The sequence below is a fragment of the Alexandromys fortis genome, unplaced genomic scaffold (assembly GCF_014885135.2).
Source record: "Alexandromys fortis isolate MF-2015 unplaced genomic scaffold, M_Fortis_MF-2015_v1.1 scaffold_44, whole genome shotgun sequence".
NCBI lineage: Eukaryota > Metazoa > Chordata > Mammalia > Rodentia > Cricetidae > Alexandromys > Alexandromys fortis.
In genome coordinates this window covers 229,982-250,968 of record NW_026067921.1, presented here as the reverse complement: position 1 = coordinate 250,968, position 20,987 = coordinate 229,982, and the positions used below count along the sequence as shown (strand labels likewise).

Genomic DNA, 20,987 nt, shown 5'->3' with positions numbered 1-20,987 from the left:
GATCACTAGATCCACCAGCCTGTAAGCACCTGAGACCTTATAGCAGAGTTTTCCCTACTTTACTCTAAGCTGTCTCTATGACATTCCCACCAAAATATTTCAAAAGAGCCTCCACTTGTGACTTAATTTTTTCTCTAACTATAAAAGCCTCATTAAACCATTTGCTCTCTGAAACACATTATTTACGAAGACCTGAACCCATGAACTTGGGCCACAGTCACTCATATTTGTCTGCCGAATAAATTACAGACAAGTCCCTTAGAGATAAGAATTGTGTTTTACATTAAAGTAGGCACAAAAGGAAAGTCATTTAGCCAGTGTGAATAAGCTGTATCAGATACACTACAGATGAAAACAATGTATTATTAGTCAGGGTTCTCTAGAGATGCAAACCCTTAGGATTGAATCAGTTTATGTTAAAATAGTATCAGTTGTCTCAACTGAGAGTGCTTTGAACCTTGTAGTTTCTCAGTCCATGAGGCTTTAAGCAGGTTCTGGAGAGCTGCCGGTCCTTAGTCAAGAATGGAAGCCTAGGTATGCTGATTCTGATATCAGTGAAAGTTAGAGTAGTTCAACGGTGCTGTCTCAATTCTGGGGACATCATCAACCTGTTAGCTGCTCAGTCCACAAGTCTCACTCTGGCACCAAAACCTGGAAGGTTCCTGGAGAGCCAGTTGCCCTTAGTCCATGAGGGAAGCCTGGGAAAACTGGTCCTGATATGAGCAGCAGCAAAGGGTAAATTACTTCAGCAGAAAGAAAGGAAAGCCAAAAAAAGGGGGGGGGGCAAATAATATGGCTTCTTCCATGCTCTTTTAACATATCTGAGCTGCTACCAGGAAGTTTCAGCACACTTCGGGTTGGTCTTCCCACATCAATTAAGGAAATAAGAACACTTTTTCAACTGATGCACCCTACTCAGTGATTCTAGTTTCTGGAAAGTTTATGTTAAAAGAAACTATCACAGATAGTTAAATATCTGTCTAGCTATTATTTAATACTACTTGTATCTCTTGGTATTTTATTAGATGTTGGTCCCTGAGTTATGGTTTGAATCTGAAATGTCACTCACAGGCTTATTTCTCCAAGCACTTGGTCTTTAGTTAGTGGTGCTGCTTTAGGAGGTTGTGGAGTCTTTGGGGACTAGGTGGCACCTGTGGATGGCTAGGGGTAGATCTGGAAGGTCATATCTCCCTCTAGCTCCAGCTCCAGCTTTGTCTCCTGATTGGTAATGTAAATTCTTCCATGACTTCTCCACTATGAGACAGAAGAAATCCTTCATCTCTTAAGAGGTTTCTGTCACGCATTCTACCACACAGAAAAGAAAACTCTAAAACACCCAACAACTCACTAGGCACTTTAAAGTAAAAATTAAGTTCTCTTATTTCTAGTCTCTTTCTTCCTCTTTGTTCCTCTTTCTTTCCCCTCCCCTTATGCATATCTAATAATCCCTTGGTGAATCATTGACCTGTCCAATTAGTCAGTATCAGAGATTGTAACATACAGTTGGAACTATTTCCATCAATATTAGATGAGTGTGTCTGGTGTCCAGCATCTCACTAGGTCCCTAGGGATGTCAAAACATAGGGAAGATATATTCCCAGCCCTGGGAAGCTATGTCGGGGTGGAATTCAACCTAAACTTTACATTGCTTGAACTCTGCACTTTACATAGAAACTACTAAGTTTTTCTTAATTGACTTCATGGCAGTTTTAGGAAAGAAATATCTGCTGCAATTATAGAGGAGAAAACTAGGGTCCAGCAAGGCTGACTCAGTGATTGTCCTGAGGTCATGCAACTATGCAACCACAGCTGAAATGTAAGCTCATGTCTTCATGAATTGTCAAAACCTTTGCTGATGTATTTGTCCTCATCATCTTCAGTTGGGCAAATTTGCTGTTCTCATCGTTTCCTTAAGGGGAAATTCCCATATCATTTTTCTGCCAGCCTAACCATGGGTGAACATAATAATTAATGAGAAGTTGTCACCCCCACCTCACATCAAAAATGAACAATGCCAAATGGGTAAAGAGCCTGCAAGATAGCTGCTGAATGTCAGCAATATCCATCCCCAGATAACTCAACTGAGAACTGAGTATGCACAGTAAATAACAAAAAGGAAGAACTGTAACAAGTTGATATCTTTCTGAAAACTTGCAAAACCTGAGAAGCTAGCCTGTTTAAAACAGGAAGCTGTGTTATTTACTACCTGACTGGTGTATGTGATCGAACGTTATCTCCGTCTTATCATCAGTGAGACCTAAGCTACTACTGGACTCATAAAAGGCTTAGCAGAAAACCATCAGGTATCGTTTCTGCTTTTTGTTCTCTTCTGGACAAGAAATACAGAAATTTGATAACCGTTTCATTAGAAGATGTTTTCATGTAGGTTGTCAGAGCTCTAGAAGGAAAAACGGATATATTAGTCCAGGTAGGTGAAAGAAATGTGTTCCAGAAGCCCTCTTGCTTCAAAGAGGGTGGTGTAAAATGATTTAAAGGTAACATGAGGTAGAATGAAAAAAGATTTTGTAATATATTTCCATTTTCTTCTTGCTTCCCCCTTTCCTATCCTTCAATCTCCCACCTATACTATGACACCCTTATCCGTTGTGTTCATCTGAACATGAACTTTATGACCACTCATGCCACATTATTTGTTACCGGCCTGTACTTCTTATAAATTATAAACCATGGAGAATGGCCTCATTCCCAAACTGTTACACCTAGTAGTTAGTGTTAATTGATATTGACTTGTAAGATCATCATAAAAATGTAATCTATTGTGTGCATGCATGTGTATTAGCACGTAATATATTCATGTATTTGTGTGTATAGAAAGTAATTTTGTATTTAAATTCATAGTTAAAGTTTTCATTGAAAATTCACTCTAAGGCTGCTAGATGGATTGGTTGATGATTGCCTCAATGTCTTCTTGCTGTGTGGATCAGGTTGGCTGGCTGTTGTTTGTAGATCTTTGTAAGAGGGTAAAGACAAAAAAAATCTCATTTAATCTTCTGAAAAACCCTAATTTGGCTGAGGTTAGAAGTTAAATGGCTTTGGTGGGTGCTTTGAGAGAGGGTAATGACTTTCAGTACACAAGTAGATTGGAACTAGAGCAATGGTTCTCAACCTGTGGGTCGCAACCCCTTTGGGAATTGTGTATCAGCTATCCTGCATATCAGATATTTATATTACAACAGTATTTGACGATATTTAAATATATTTACATTCATAACAGTAGAAAATTACAGTTATGAAGTAGAAACAAAAGAATCTATAGTTCGGGTCTCAACATGAAGGACTGTATTAAAGGGTGACAGCATTAGCGAGGTTGAGAACCACTGGGCTAGCGGATCATCTTACCCCTTTCAGAAGATGATAATGGTTACACTGAAACCTGCCACTGAGTAATTTCTCCTGGCATAAGAAGTGTGGGCACTCTATGACTCAATAAGAAAGGAGAAAATATACTCAGTAGAATATACTAAGAACAGTCAATGCACAGGAAAGGAAATATAGTTATTAATAATTACAGTTTAAAAATCCTTCAGTAATTAATGAGATGGTAATTACAACAATAAGACAACAGTATATCTGCTTGGTTGGCTCAGTAATTTATTTTAGTTCTTTTCCATGTTAGTAGATGCTTTTTAAAACTGTAACCACCATCTACACTGCTATGAATTTATAATTGTCATGTTTCCTGGAAGCAATTTGGCAAAATGCATCGAGAGTCTTGGAGACACTAATATTAGAGTTTGAAAATGTGCCTTGGGTGTATAAATTAGGGAAATAAGTTTTAAAACACACAGAGATATTTGTTGCTGTATTGTTTATAAAAGGGCAAATTGGGAACAACTTCTTTCAGCAATAGAGCTAGTTCCAGGAGAGGCTCCAGAGCTACAGAAACACTATCTTGAAAAAAAACAAAAACAAACAAAAAGAAAAAGAAAAAAAGATTATGATTATGAATATTTACTCACTATGTTGACACCACTAAAAATTATATTTTTAATAATTTTAAACCATAAGAGATGAGCATGTTGAATCTAAGTAACAGAAAACAATATCTTGTGCAATATAATTGCAAGGCAATATAATTATGCTGTCAATTATAATGTGCATGGCACATAGAGTGTTTCTTAGTATGCTTACTAGAAACACTTGGGCTTAGAAAGCAAAATATACTGGCAATGTTTGGTCATACTGATCACATTATTTTGGCAGCACAGAGATCTTTTCCCTATAAGAATAAAGTCTTCATGACCATCTTGTTCACCTAAATAACATCAGTCTGTATTAAAGCTATCAGCTATATTTGAAACCCCTGCTATTAAAAGACAATGGCCAACTTTAATCTTTAAGGAATGAGGTTGGTAAAAGTCCTTGGCAGGTGCCTTCGTCTTGTCTCTTTTCTTTCTTTCCCATTCCCTCCCCACACCCATTTATAGTTTTTAATCTTCTTTACTCCTTATCCCCAAGGCAGAACAAAATGGTTGATTTTCTCCACATCCTCACACTGCACCATTTACCTTACCCACAATGTAACTTATCTTCCTGACCCACGTACAAACCTGTTTCCATTACTTTTTTTGAAGTTTTAGTTAGAAATATGAACTATAATTCTTCATCTTGGCTAAGGATATAGCTCAGTGGTAGAGTTCTTATCATGTTCTATGCCCTGAATTCCATTCCCAACACCGAACAAAAATTCTTGACCCTTACTAACTTTAATTTCCAGAAAAATGAGGAAACTCACTATTGCATATAGTTCTTATGATTCTAATTTTTAATATGACATACAACCTGTTTGTAGATAGATACAAATATCTATCTGTATGGGAGCAAATTTTTATCTCTAATTGATCACACTTTTTTAAATGATCACAGAGCTCAATATTTGTGTAGAGCTCCTTAACATTACATTCTCTAGTACAAAAATATTAAAAAATCTTTAGGTATATAATATTCTTTCCACATGGATGATTTACATCTTGTTTTTAAGAAATAAGAGGGGGGGCTGGAGAGATGGCTCAGAGGTTAAGAGCACTAGCTACTCTTCCAGAGGTCCTGAGTTCAATTCCCAGCAACCACATGGTGGCTCACAACCATCTATAATGAGATCTGGTGCCTCTTCTGGTGTATGTATGTTAACAGATCATTGTATGCATAATAAATTTTAGAAAAAAGAAATAAGAGGGATGGAAGAGTTACTCTTTCCTTGGAGGAAGATAATTTTGTTTGGATTGGATGGTTTTCAAGGGTCTTTAACAAACTATGTAGTTGGGGCTAGAGAGGTGGCTCAGCACTTAAGAGCACCAGTTGCTTTTCCAGAGGACCTGGGTTCAGTTCCTGGCAACCATATAGCAGTCCACAACTGTCTGTAACTCCAGCTCCAGGGGACCTGTCAATCTCACACAGACATACATGCAAGCAAAATATCAATAAAATAAGCAAATAATTAAAATAGTTTTTAAAAACCCACAAGCTATGTAGTCGTGGCTGGAACATTGATTTTTTTTTAATCAGTGATGACAGAATGTGCAACTGTGGTCCCATAGGATTGTGAGGGACCCAAAAATTCCATTCATTTAGTGATTCCATAGCTTTTACAACGCCATAGCACAGTATACTGCCAGTATGGACAGAGATGCTGTGCAAAGAAGCCTATTGTGTTGCCAGTCCTGTAGAAGCCTAACATGGGATCAAGGATGTATCTCTGTGTCTTGGTATTCACCTAACACTGAATGTCTTGGATTCAGTCTCCAGAACTACATATGTAAACAAACAAATTACAAACTTATTTTTAAAAAAATATAACAATCATGTTGAAATCCATAGTATTTGATAATGAAGTAGATCTCTAGGTGAGTGGTTTATATAGTTTCTGTACTATGTTTTAATTATTATTTTAGAGTAGGCATTTAAAAATTATGCTTAGATTGTGAACTCAACTTGTAAGATACATTTTATACTTTGTTTCAGCTGAAAACCAGATCTTTAGAAGAACACAATTAAAGACTTGCTTAGATCTATGGAGCAAATAATCAGATCAACAGTCAGAAGAGCTGACAGATGATAAATCCATTAAAATCCTTAAAATCTTTGAGGTTGCAACATATTTTATGGGACTGGAGATATGACTCAGCATTTAATAGTGCTTGTTGCTCTTGCAGAAGACCTGGGTTTGGTTCCCAGCATCCTTGTGGCAGGTCACCACTACCTGTAACTGTAGTTCCAGGGAATCTCATGTCCTCTTCTGACCTCCTCAGGTTCCTGTACATATGCAGTACACATAAAGTCATGAAAGTGCACACACACACATAAAATGATAACACATAAGTTTGTTTGAAAAAGAAAAATGTATCTTGTGAATTTTCATATGCTTGTGCACATGATTGTTACATCTGAGGCATGTTTATACTTCATATTGTTCACATGACAGATGCAGGTGAGTGCCATGCACATAAATTAAAACTGGCAAATGAACTCAAACACTTTATAATTTATGTGACTTAAATAAAAAATACATTTGACCAATAAATTTGCAGGTAAGAAAAAACTAAAGATATCCTTAAGTTATTAGTATATATTTTGCCTAGGATAATAGGCCAGTCTGGATTAAATGAATTTACCTATTAGATATTTAACTTAAAATATACATTATTTTCCATATGTCAAGTATATCAACTTTTGGAGTTCTCCTTTGGTGAAGAAATAAGTTAAAGTACTGGCTATATTTGCATACTCTGTTTACAAGAAAAGTCTAAAATAATTGTTAAAAGTAAATAAACTAGATAAATTTAAATGTAAAGGTTTTTAAATGTACTTTTCATGTAATTTAAAATAAAGTTATGAAACAGGAGTTATTTTTAAGTAAGTTAAGATACAAAGTTATCATTCCTAAATATGAATTATAAATTCTACCAAAAGAACATATATCTGGGTCTATAAATAAATATAGCTGATTATAGTGCTAAATTATTGATATATGGCACACAATTTAAAATTACTTTCTTCCTGTACTTTTATTATAAATTGGGATTATTAAAAACTTAAAATTCATCTTAATATAAGCATTTCCACATGCAAAAATTTAAAAATGTGACTTTAATGGAAAAGCAGTTTTTAATGGTTATGAAATATATTCTTTTATTGAAAGATAATTCTGTCTACTTTGGAGATTTCTTAAAGCATTACTTCAAAACTTAAAATTAGGGAAAGAAAAGAATTCAGAGAGGAATCAATAAATAATTAAGAAAATACAAAAATTAATGCACGAGAAAATGTATTTTAGATGAGAACATTTCTTGCAAAGTAAAAGAATACATAAATTAATTTTAAGATAATAGTTTGCTCTAAAGAATAATTTAAAAGAACATATGACAAAACCATGGGTTCCAAAAACTAAACAGTGTCTTCAAAAGATTGTAATTTGTAGGCCCTGGAATTTCTCGTTGTGTCCCTGGTGTCTGGAGATACTCCAAAACTTATTTGTTCAGATATTGTCACCTCTCAACTAAAAGAACCTTTCTTTCAGACTTCAGACACAAATATGATTGGACAGGGAAAAATGAAAAAGCAAGTTGATTTTGTGGCAGTTTCTTTTTGAGTCTTTCAGGTAATACCTAAATAAGGAAGAGGCCTTTCCTAGTGAGAGTTTTTGTCTCCCAGTGTGAGACACATCAGTTATCAGTAAATCTGGGGCCAAATCACTACTCAACTAGCAAGCAGGCTTATTGGAAGACAATCTGTCCAAACCATCCTTAGAGAAGTAAGCTAGGTGACCATCCCAACTTATTCATGCCCTCACACTTTTCCCTTCCTCTTAGCCAGGCAAAGGTTAGTGGGACTCTTCGTGAGTAAATGCGGCATGGATTTATTGTTATTCATGAGATTTCTGCTTGTCTGCTTTTTTTTTTCTTTTCTGCTGGAGTCTGTAGGAAGGCAAGCACTGGTCCTTCAGCTTCTGATCTAAAAAAATAGGTTGTTTTAGTTTTTTTGTTTTTTATTTTTAATAATTTTTTATTACTTTGTAAATAATACCATTCAAAATTTCCACTTCCTCCCCTCCTCCCACCTCCCTCCCGTCCTCCCCCTCCAGTCCTGAGATAGGGCAAGGTACCCTGCCTTGTGGGAAGTCCAAGGCCCTCCCCCCTCCATCCAGGCTTAGGAAGGTACTCATCCAAATAGGCTAAGATCTCAAAAAGCCAGTACATGCAGTAGAGACAAATCCCAGTGCCATTATCATTGGCACCTCACTCTGCCCCAATTGTCAACCACATTCAGAGGGTCGAGTTTGATCTCATGCTCATTCAGTCCCAGTCCAGCTGGCTTTGGTGAGCTCCCATTAGCTCAGGCACACTGTTTCAGTGGGTGGACAACCCTTCGCGATCCTAACTTCCTTGGTCATATTCTCCCACCTTCTGCTCTTCAACTGGACCTTGGGAACTCAGTCCTGTGCTCTGATGTGGGTCTCTGTAGAAAGTGTGGCACATCTACACATTAGAGTACTACTCAGTGAAAAAACAAAACAAAACAACAATGACATCTTGAATTTTGCATGCAAATAGATGGGAATAGAAAACACTATCGTGAGTGAGATAACTCAGACCCAAAAATATGAATATGGTATGTACTCACTCATTAGTGGATTCTAGCCATAAACAAAGGACATTGGGCCTATAGTTCGTGATCCCAGAGAAGCTAAGTAATAAGGTGAATCCAAAGAAAAACATATATAGATCCTCCTGGAAATTGGAAGCAGACAAGGTTGCCAGGCAAAAGTTGGGAGCATGGGGGGCGGGATGTGGGGAGGATAGGGAAAAGAGGAGAAGGGGAGAGAGAAGGGAGAAGGAAAGGATAGGGGAGAGCTTGGGGGATTGGGATGGTTGAGATGGAGGAAGGGAGGATATTGGAATGGGGAAGAAGATATCTTAATTAAGGGAGCCATTTTAGGGTTGGCAAGAGGCTTGGCTCTGGAGGGCTTCCCAGGAGTCCATGGGGATGTCCTCGGCTAGGACCCTGGGCAGTGGAGGAGAGGGTGCCTGATCTGGCCTTGTTCCATAGTCAGACTGATGACTACCTTGAATATCACCCTAGAACCTTCGTCTGGCGACGGATGAGATAAGTTGTTTTAGACAATCCCCTTCCTATACCCACTAGCTCACCATCTCTTTAGTGAAAGAGAAGCTCTTGGAATATCATTGCTTACCTTAATACCACAAGGAGCCAGAGAAAAGAAGCCACTGAGGAAAATGCTGCTTAAATTATACTTATTTCAATGCTCAATAATCATAATAAGAATAGCTAAATCATCAATAGCTAAACTTAAAATGACTACATTAAATTACTGACAAGAGGATTGCATATATAATATATATTACATATATATTTGTATAATGGAGAGAAACTAAAACTCTATCAAACTTTTATACTTCCTTACTAGAAAATTTCAGATAAATGTTTCAGTAAGTATCAGTTTCCCCATTAAGTGTTTTGGACATGTTAATCAAAGGACCCAAGAAAAGTGGTTATCATTAGTAATATCATAAACATTTTGCAATTTATATGAAGGTAGTGATTTTGAAAGTCATAAAATATAAAATAAAAATTTTTAAATGTATTAAAATATTCAGTAGTAATAATAATTACATGCATGAATGGGTCATATAATTATTATTCTTTTCATTTCTCAGTTCAAAACTTTGAATTTCCTCCTTCAATTACTTTCAGAAATTAATATTCCCATTCTTTGCCACCAGCCACAGCATTTCTGTTTCCTTTTCTATCATGATGACTTTGAGAACTGCAGAGTTTCTCCTCCTGATCCCTACTCAGATCATTTCAGATATATCTTTTAAAATACGTACTAAACAAGTTTTAACATGAGTTTCTTCATTGAATAATCAACTGGTATGTTTCACACAGTTATTTTTTAAATTTTTTTTCTATTACAGAGACCAGTGAATGGCATTCCACATAAATAAAACCGAGAACATGGCTGAAAGCTTTGAGACCACACCCTATGATTATGAGTGGGCAACACCCTGTGAAAAAGTCAGCATCAAGGAGCTGGGGTCATGGCTCCTACCTCCACTGTACTCCCTGGTATTCATCATTGGCCTCCTAGGCAACATGGTGGTTGTGTTGATCCTCATAAAGTACAGGAAGCTCCAAATTATGGCTAATATCTACCTGCTCAACTTGGCAATTTCTGACCTGCTCTTTCTCTTCACTGTTCCATTCTGGATTCACTATGTTACATGGAATAAATGGGGTTTTGGCCATCACATGTGTAAAGTGATCTCTGGGTTTTACTACCTTGCCCTGTACAGTGAGATCTTTTTCATCATCCTGCTGACAATTGACAGGTACCTGGCCATTGTTCATGCTGTGTTTGCCCTGAGAACCCGGACTGTGACTTTTGCTACCATCACCAGCATCATCACCTGGGGACTGGCAGGGCTGGCCGCATTCCCTGAATTTATCTTCTATGTGTCCCAAGACAACGATGGAGAGCATTTCTGCGGTCCTCATTACCCAGAGGGTGAAGAAGACAGCTGGAAGCGTTTCCATGCTCTGAGAATGAATATCTTTGGTCTAGCTCTCCCTCTCCTCATTATGGTCGTCTGCTACTCAGGAATCATTAAAACTCTGCTGAGATGCCCCAATAAAAAAAAGCACAAGGCCATCAGGCTTATTTTTGTTGTCATGATAGTCTTTTTTATTTTTTGGACCCCATACAACCTGGTTCTTCTTCTCTCTGCTTTTCAAAGCACATTTTTGGAGAACAGCTGTCAACAGAGCAAACACCTGGACCTGGCCATGCAGGTGACTGAGGTGATTGCCTACACCCACTGCTGTATCAACCCAATCATCTATGCCTTTGTTGGCGAGAGGTTCCGGAAACACCTTCGGCTTTTTTTCCACCGACACGTGGCAATCTACCTGGGGAAATATATTCCATTCCTTCCTGGTGAGAAAATGGAAAGAACCAGTTCTATTTCCCCATCAACTGGGGAGCAAGAAATCTCTGTGGTGTTTTAGTTGGGCAGAGAAAACTTGCCCAGATTATACGAACTGGGGAATGAAGCAAACACATGAAGTCAATCACAATGATCTCTAATTCAGTCATTTGTACTGTCCATGTAGCACTGATGATCTCAAAGACCTTAAAGCACACATAGTGACTTCAGTATATCTTCATATACCCTGTAGTCATGACCAGAGGTCATGTGCTGGCCATTTGACAATTCATCAAATGTGAAAACAATAGCTATTCTTGAGTCTTTGAAGAGTTGCATATATGCTGATTCACATAAGTGTTACTCTATTTAGCATCAGTAGGTACATTTAAAAAAAATTAAACTTCTACTTCATTCATCTTTTGACATCAGTGAAATGTTTCACAAAATGCATTTACTTCATTCCCTAATGTAAGTAGTTCCTTTTTCTCTTGAATGATTTTTCTTTTAGTTATCATTATTATTTGTATAAGGACAATTACTCTTGCAGAAGACTGGATGTCGTATCTTGTTTAATTATTCTTAAAAGTCAAATGAATTCCTATTCATGTCAGGTGATCATATTTTTCATTAGTGACAGAACATTCTGGAAGGAACACATTGTCCTCCTAAATGTCAATTTCACATTGGAGTCATATGTATTGAGGAGTCCAGGTGTGGTACTCTAGTTCAATTCCTCTAAACTTGACATCATAAGTACCTGGAGGGTATTTTAATCCATGGATATATAATTCCAATTGTAGAAGAAGAGTAGAGATTTGGAGATAGGCATCAAGAGTAACAAATAAATTAAGTTGGAAGAAAAATCCTTTTTCACCTGGCCTCACCTACCAAAAAGATCAAATACAAGAAAAGTGCATGATATTACACAGGAGAAAGTTGGTGCTATGCAAATAACCTATGAATGATCAGAACCCAGATGGCACAGTGCTTTTGAATGTCTGTCTTTTCCCAGATCATTAGTACTCTTCTATAGATCCCAGGAATATCTTTTTATCTTTTATCTATCTATTACTATCATTATATATATGTTCCCGGTCAGATTAATTATTCTGGCAAAAGACTCTAGAAATCTCAGGAGGTGCTCTATGGATTCATATGTACACTCATAACACCACCCCAGAGCTTATGATTCATGTTTGAAGAGAGACTTGATCATCAACAACAGGTTCCCAGGTGATGGTCATGATACTTGTCAAATGACCACATTTTTAGAATTGTTGTAACTATGATGCATTCAGAGATGTGACAACTGTCCTGAGGATTTCACAAGTGCTGTGGGAGGGATATATGGGCCCTTTACGTGGTTATCTGCCATAATGATCAGCCTATGTGATAGGCTAGTCCATCTGAAAGTCGTTAGTGTAGTAGGAACTTCTAGCCTATTAGTTTTATTCAGTTGAGCTTTGGTTGTCTGTATTTAGCACCCTGAACTAGAAACAGAGACACAAAAATGAGTGAGGAAGAAAAACAGAGTGGATATGGTTCAGATCTCTTTTTTTCATTCCTTTTTCCCTGTTTATAGCTTTTTGGGAAAGTAAGTTTTATGGTTTTCCTTAACTTGTAATATGACACTTTTCTACTGGGTGTAATTTCATAATTATTTTGAAGTAGATTGCTCAATAGTGATGCTATTGGAGCTACTGATACTCCATCGTAGGAAGGAATCTACAGTCATAAGACATTCCTCTTGGATTTCAACTATTACTCTCTCTTGCTCCAACTTGCACATGGTCTTGGGAGATGCTAAATATATATAATTACGGAGTTCCGTGAGGTCATCATTCATGATGAGATGAAACTTTGTAATGATATAGCTGTTTGGGATAACCCTCACTCTTTAAAGTGTACTCTCAATAATGCTCTATAAGTATACTCAATAAACTTATTAATATGCTAGTCTTAACTTTGGTGGAATCATTTATTCGCTCTATGATTTGGTCCCTGTCTGGGGTAACTACATATTTTTTCAGGAAAAATTAGTGTGGCTAGAGATCAGTGGTTAAGAGCATTGCCTGCTCTTCCAAAGGTTCTGAGTTCAATTCCCCACAACCACATGGTGGCTCACAACCATCTGTAATGAGGTCTGGTGCCCTCTTCTGGCCTGCAGACATACACACAGACAGAATATTGTATACATAATAAATAAATAAATATTTTTTTAAAAAAGTGTACCACCAAAAGAAATTGTGGGACCCAGTAATCTTCTTGGCTTATAGTAAGTACAAGTAATTCTCTCCAACACATGCTCTCCACTCTTACCAAAGATCTGAAATTTAAAGATCATACATGTGGAGATCCCAGGCATGAGCTCAATTTTCCTCTTATATTTATAAATTACTGCAGATATTTCACTGTAGCAATGCAAAGCTGAACGGTACAGTGTTTTGTTTTGTTGTTTTTCACACATATATTTCACCTAGTGTTTTGATTCTTCATTCTATCCGTTTGTCAGATTCTCCTCAGGGTGTTTCTCACACTTGTTACCATGTGCTATTCTTACCTTTCCTCCATATTTGACTCACTTCCTAACTTATCTCTTTGGGTAGTTTTGGGTTTCCGACTCATCTTTTACGTATTGTCATATCTTCTTAACAATTGAACTCAGGACCTTTGGAAGAGCAGGCAATGCTCTTAACCGCTGAGCCATCTCTCCAGCGTGGCACACTTTGAATGACCAAAGATATCCTATTAGACCTAACTTCCTACAGGTCTGACTTTCAATAGTGATGTTCTGGGGACCATATGAACACACACACACACACACACACACACACACACACACACACACACACACTACTTTTAGATGTACATGCCATGCCATCTCCTATAGGAGACTTATGAAATCATTGCCACTGACTGTCTTTAAGAGGAATATAGTTGGCTAAAGATAGGAAAAGTGAGGTGGCCTTTTATATCTTTGGATTTTTGAGTCATGAGAACCTGTTTCTTATTAAAAATAAAGTCTCAACCCACATTGGAGCACTGAACTGAGCTCCCAAAGTCCCAAGAGTGGAAGGAATGAGAATATGAGCAAAGAGGTCAAGATCATGATGGGTTCACCCACTGAAACAGTTTACCTGAGCTTATAGAAGCTCACCAACTCCAGCTGGGAAGGAACAAGCATAGGACCAAACTAGTCCCTCTGAATGTGGTTGACAATTGCATGGCTAGGGCAGACTGGGGGGCCACTGGCAGTGGCACCAGAATTTAGCTCTATTGCATGTACTAGATTTGGAGGATGCTATTCTCTTTGGATGTCTACCTTGCTCAGCCTAGATATCATAGGGAGGGCCTTGGCCCTTCCCCAAAGCAATCTGCCTTACCCTTTCTGAGGATTAGATGGGGGTGAGGTGGGAGGGTGTGTAGAGGGAATGGGAGGAGGGGAGGGAGTGGGAACTTGGATTGGTATTTTTAAAAACTCTAATAAATTTTCAAAAAGAATTACATTAATAAATAAAAAGTTATGCATTGGTTTGAATATTGCAATGCGAACTTCTATCCTAGCAGCCTTAAGGATATTAGAGGTTTCCTGGCATAAATGTACCCTCTGACCAGGAACAAGTTATTTTACTTCTTTTAGTCCTCTGCTGGATAATGTAGAAATTGGGAAAGATCATCTTTAGGCTCCTCATATCCCAAGTACACCAGACTTTGTTAAATAACTAGAGAGAAGGAAGAACTGAAGGCTTAAGTTCCACAATCTAGACCACAGAAAGAGAGAAAGCAATGGTAGAGTTGCATCACATTAATCAGCAGTGGGCCAGGTGTGCTCCTCATTGTTTGGTAAGGTGCATTGAGGGTGCCATTGCCTTTAACATTCATTTGTTCACTTACCATCTATTTGTTCAGTAGACATTAACTTAATTCTTACCACATTCTCAGCCATGTCCCAAGGAGACAAAATTGCACACCCTGGATCCTTTCTCAGAAGATGGTACTTTTTGTACTTCAGTGTGATGACAAAAAGTTATAGAATTGCCTAGTTCTCTCTCTCTCTCTCTCTCTCTCTCTCTCTCTCTCTCTCTCTCTCTCTCTCTCTCTCTCTCTCTTTCTCTGACAAGATCTTTCTGTGTAACAGCCTACTGGTCCTGGAACTAGCACTGCACAGCCTAAGTTTTCTTTTAAGTCTAGAAGGATGGCACCCTCTAGTTAAGTTAAAGGGACAATGAAGCATCAATGTAAACTTTATACTCTATGAGTTCTGTTGATTCAAATTATAGACTCCAAACTCCAGCTCTCTGAAGTCCAGGTAAAACAATCAGTTGGATGCAAATAGGTAGTAGAGACCCAAGACCCGGCTGAGTAATGGGACAAAGAAAAAAAATTCATGATTTAAATATGTATATAGAAAAACATTAAGTGCTATGCCCAGCAGAGTTCCAGGAACTGACCTTACTGGGGTGGCAAGGGAATGAACAAAGGACAGATAGATAGACAGACATATATCAGCACAGAAAAGCTGGGGCCAGATGGGCTGGGGTCTCATATGGAGAAGCCACAGCAATTCAGAAACTCAGTTAGAGGTGCTGACAAATTGTCTCCAACCTTCCTCAGATCAAGTTCTTTCCTTGCCAGCATCCCTTTTTACTATAGTTGAAATAGAATGCAACACTAGAGGGCCCCAACCAACGACAGTACATCGGCCACACCCAATCCTAAGCAGAGAGTGTGCTCATGTTCCAGGAAAGGTGGGCTTTTGATAATATTACAAGAAAATCTAGAATACCTATATCTGTCTTGTCCGCCTGTGCTGCCAAACACTAGTAGGTTCTATCAGTATCCCCAGGGACTGGTGCTGCAGTGACAGCAGGAACGAGTGAAAGAAGAAAGGAAATTCTTGTTATTATCCAGGCCAATTTCTACCCTCCTCTAAGGACTTTGGTAAGGCTGGTTATACTAAAGACCTATAAAAGTCTACTACCTCCACTTAAACCTAAATTTGTATTTTCTTCGAAGAGGTCTTATGGGAGGTCAAAATAATAAATATGCTGAAAACATTTGTGAATAGAGGATATCAAAAAAAAAAAAGACACTGGTATCTATGAAGCCCACCCCCATTCTGCTGTTTGAGAGTGGATGGAGCCTAGACTTGCCAGCATATGCAAGGGAATTTTTAATATGCAGGGGCTGTAGCCATTAAGAAGCATGGTTCAATTCATACTCTGAAATCTGACACTGCAACCAACAGCTTCTTGGACTGGAAGAACTGAAAGTGGATAGGGAGGCAAAGAAGATTCTGTTTATTAGTCAGCCTTCCTGGGTTCAGAGCTCCTTTTGACTCAGAACTGACATCCAATCCAGTACCTAAAATAAATATATTCTCCCATTTTCCTGCCTGATTTGAGCATGTCATTTGATTCTTGCTGGAAACCTGAGTGGCTCAAGGAGATAACATTCAGCATAGGAAGGAAATTGGTCATAAAAGAGAAAATATGGTAGATGTGAAATGTTCAGGGAAGACTTCCTGAAGGGAAGCCTTCTTTTCTTTTTAAGTTTTTACTTACTTAATTTATTTATTATTTTTAAAATTTATTTTGCATACCAAGCACAGTTTCTTCTACCTCCTCTCCTCCTGTGCCCTCTCCCCACCTCCCTTCTACTCCCTTCATGCACTCATCCTCTGTCTCCATTCAGATGGGGTAAGGCTTCGCACGGAATTAATAAAGCATGGCAAATCAAGTTGAGGCAGGACTAAACTCCTCTTCACATCCTTGCATCAAGGTTGAACAAGGCATCCCACCATAGGGAACAGGTTTCAAAGAACCTGCTCATGGATCAGGGACAGGTCCTTGTCCCACTGCTCGGGGGAGGGAAAGATCTTTGTGAAGAGCAGAGGTGTGGATTAAACAGAGGCACAGATAGGAGCAGAGAGAGGATATTTAGAGAGGGATGGTAAGCATGGAACAGAGCAGATGAGCCAGTAGTTGTAGAAGAGGTCTAGAGGCAAGGGCACTTGAATCATAAGAGGGAAGAGTGTAAACTTAGCCTGTGACCCATGGGACATGGCATTGGCTCATCATGAATGCTGTGACATCACTAGGCCTCCGAGATTTCCTGGACTTGTTTGATCCAAGGGTAGTGATCCCACCTTGCTCCAAGCTAGGCCAATTGGCATAGAAAATGAAGAGAGAGGTGGGATGACAGTCTGTGGCTTAGAGGGGAACTATGTGAATTGCTGGAGCTGAAAATCATCTGAGGATTGGTGCTTCTTCCATTCTGTAAAGACACATCCATGTTTTTCTTTATAGCTATTCTTGGTTAAAGTTAGGTTAAAGTTTAAAAGGAAAGGGGAAGGGATATGTGAATGAGTGCCAGAAAGCAGATGGTAGACATTGAACTTCTAGAGAATGGACAAGAATGTGAATTTGTTGGTAAAAAGTTTAATTCCAGGATGGGAAAATGGCAAGGCATAAAACCAAGAGATGTAACAAAGCATCAGGTTGCACCTCTAACCTTGTGTCCCTATTTAGGAATGATAATGAGTGGTGAAAGAAGCTTTAGTTTTCCAATGTAAGGAAGATACAGACCATCAGAACCAGAGAACATAATGGCTTCCCTTGAAGGCATCTAGCAGCTGGAACCTTTCTGTGACCATGTATTATAGTTTGCATGTTAGAAATCCTTCATGTATTTAAAGGCTTCTCCAGCTAGTAAGACATTTTTGGGATACTATAGAAAAATGGTTCTCAACTTTCCTAATTCTGTGACCCCTTAATATAATTCCTTATATTGTGGTGACCCCCAACCAAAACTTATTTTCTTTGATACATCATAACTATAATTTTGTTACTGTTATGAATCATAAAGCAAATATCTGTGTTTTTCAGTGGTCCTGTGGTTCCTTGAAGTAATCAGGATAGAAATAATATTTTATTTTTATTTTATTCTCTTATAGTTTACAAAAATGATTTTAAAACTTATCAAAAAGAAGGAACTGATTAGATACGAAAAATAATACATGTGTTTTATGACCTGATATGGAGCATAAGAAATGGATTGTGAAAGGGGTTGTAATGAACTTTATTGACTCATGGAATGGATAAAAAGAGAGACTTAGGAGAGGAATGAATATTTGTAGAAAAATTAAAAAGGAGTGTTTTAAAATATGCAAATGCACTTTATGACCTCTGTAATTCAGTTGAGAGGTAGACATGTTCAGTGAGATACAGGAAGATGAAAGTGAACTTCACTAAGCAGTGGTTGCCTCTTGTGTCAGTACTATCATTAATAAGCCATGATTTAGTCTTTGAAAGTCAGACAAGACTTTTTCTGCTCAGTGTAAACATAGTTTCCATCCTAGGCTACCAGTTGGCCCCTAATGCTCTAAAGGCACTTCATAGTTCCTCCCCTCCAGCCAAGATCTCCACTTTTTTGTTTTGTTTTATTGAGGCAGGGTAGCTCTGGAGCCTGTCCTAGAACTAGCTCTTATAGACCAGCCTGGTCTTGAACTCACTGAGGTCCACCTGCTTCTGCCTCCCACGTGCTGGGAGTAAAGGCGTGCGCCACCACTGCCTGGCTCCAGCCTTCTTAAATGTCCCAGGCTTCTTCCAAGAACAACTTAAGGTTCGCTGTACTCCCTTCCCTTTACACTTGTTCAGTTTCTCTCAGAGTCCTTTGAATAGGCGTGGAACTTGACCAGACTGCTGTAGATCTGCCTACTAGCTTTCAGAAGTCTGAGTCAACTCATCTACTAGTGTTTCTAACATCAGTAGCAAGTATTGTCTTCCATTTCCTAAAATTTTTTGATCCTGAAATTTCTTACCATGTGGGTTTTAAGCAGTACTTCTCACACTCTTTCTCTTGTCATGAAAACAAGAATGGAGGACTTTTCCTCTGTCATGATGGTGAGAAGAGTTGTGGTTGAAATACAACCCTTGACTCTAAGAGAGGATGTTTTAGTCTACCAGAAGCAATACGGATATGGACACCATAAAAGTTGCTAGACAAAGAATGCTGATAAGGCCACGTTAGTGAGCATAAGCACCTAGATGCTTCTATGTTCCCTCATCATAGGGGTCCTAAGATTTAGAGCATATATTACTTAAGAATAAAATTGATCTGGGGAAATCCAATACACCTTGAGGTGCACAGAGAGGTGTGACTCCCTTCCAAATTCACAGAAGCACGCAATTACATAAAACCAGGCTCAAGTGACTTTGAAGAGGAACTATACAATGGTACCATTCAAGAGAATGTTTGCCATTTAGATCCCAGTCAGCTGTGCTGGAACAATTAATATACTGCTAAAAAGGAAAACTTTCACATCTTTAGCTGTGCGAACTAAGTTTTTTTTTTTTTGAGATTTTATCTCACTTTAGTCAGAATGGCTGTCACCAAGAAACAAATTACTTGCTGACATGAACTTGTTTCCAGAAGCTCAGAATTTGACGGGAGGCAGCAGAGTTGGCAGATTATTGCTCAACTTGATTTTTCTTTTCTTTTTTCTTTGTGTGTGTGTGTGTGTGTGTGTGTGTGTTTTCAGACAGGGTTTCTCTGTGTAACTTTGGAGCCTGTTTTGGCACTCACTCTGTAGACCATGTCAGCCTCAAACTCACATAGTGCTGGGATTAAAAACAAGGGCCACCACCTCCCAGCTGTCAACTTGACTTTTCTCTCTGAGGGAGTTAAACTTAATTCTCAGGGTCTGGTGAGGGGGGCTAAACTTAACTCTCTGTGGCTGGTGAAAATGGAAAAAACACAGATACACTCTTAGGGTCTTTCTCTGTTCTCTCTGTTTTCTCTCTATTATTTATTTTTCCTTTACAGCTTATACATCCTAACAAAATCTTCCAGGCAATATAAAAATTACAATGTAGTTACAATCTATTTTTTCAGGTAAATGATTATAATGAAAACAAGTACATTTGTATAATTAAAACCAGGCTCGCTGAACATAGCGGACAATGAGGACTACTGAGACCCCAAGAACAATGGCAATGGGTTTTTGATCCTACTGCACCTATTGGTTTTGTGGGAGCCTAGGCAGTTTATATGCTCACCTTACTAGACCTGGATGGAGGTGGGTGGTCCTTGGACTTCCCACAGGGCAGGGAACCCTGATTGCTCTTTGGGCTGACGAGGGAGGGGGACTTGATTGGGGGAGGGGGAGGGAAATGGGAGGCGGCGGTGGGGAAGAGACAGAAATCTTTAATTAATTAATAAAGAAATAAAAAAGAAAACAAGTACAAAAACATCTTTTTCATTTCCCTTACATGATTAAACATCCTACGTATTATAGATGAAAAACAAATTGTTCCAAGAACCCACATATATTCATGTCCAAGCAACTTGTTATAGATTAACAGAATTTAAGCAAGCAAGGTATTTTCTCAGCCAGTTCTTTTACTTTTTTTTTTTGAGGGATTTATTTTTCCCTCTGATCAAGAAAACTTTTTATATGTTGGGTGTTTGTAGAAGAAGGCTACCTGAAGAAGCAGCTGTCTTTCCACTACTGGGGCACACTTTCCTTGTTTTACCTTTCTTTTTCTTTTTTTCTCCTTCCTTCCTCCCTCCCTCCTCTTCCCTCCATCTGTCCCTCCTTCCTTTCTTCCATCCCTTCTCCTTTTGTCTTTTACTTTCCATTGTCATTTCACTGAGTTCAGACTTTTCACATGCTAGGCAATGGTTCTATTACCAGTCCACACCCACAGTCCCAGAAAACACTTCACTGTTTTGCTACAGAATTAGGATATTACTGTATAATTTGCTCCATTCTAGTCTGCAGGGACCTTTCTACCTCAATATCCAAAGGGAAACTGTCATCAGAATTGTGCTGACTGAATCTGGGCAGTAGAGGTAACAAAAACTCTGAACGTGTTGTTGAACACATAGGTGAAGATGTCAGGTAAACCCAAAGAAAATACCAGCCTTCTGTTTCAGGGAGGAACATAAGGTCAGATGATCGAGGCCCTTAGAAGACTGAGGACTGGAGATGGAGTGGTATAGGCAATCCATGACTGT

At 38.5% G+C, this 20,987-nt stretch overlaps 1 protein-coding gene across 2 annotated transcripts; it reads left to right on the top strand.

Moving 5' to 3' along the window:
* Positions 1-2,222: 2,222 nt before the first annotated feature.
* Positions 2,223-12,889, top strand: Ccr3 (C-C motif chemokine receptor 3). Of its 2 annotated transcripts, none has more exons than XM_050141588.1 (2): positions 2,223-2,303; positions 9,957-12,889. In XM_050141588.1, exon 2 carries the CDS (start codon positions 9,967-9,969, stop codon positions 11,044-11,046), a length of 1,080 nt encoding a protein of 359 aa, XP_049997545.1. In that variant the 5' UTR covers positions 2,223-2,303; positions 9,957-9,966; the 3' UTR covers positions 11,047-12,889. The 2 variants fall into 2 exon arrangements, with proteins under 2 accessions (XP_049997545.1, XP_049997544.1); XM_050141587.1 differs by lacking the exon at positions 2,223-2,303 and adding an exon at positions 2,315-2,428.
* Positions 12,890-20,987: the final 8,098 nt, after the last annotated feature.

Excerpts from the sequence above, each read along its gene's own strand:
- Ccr3 (XM_050141588.1), top strand. The coding sequence starts at position 9,967 with ATGGCATTCCACATAAATAAAACCGAGAACATGGCTGAAAGCTTTGAG.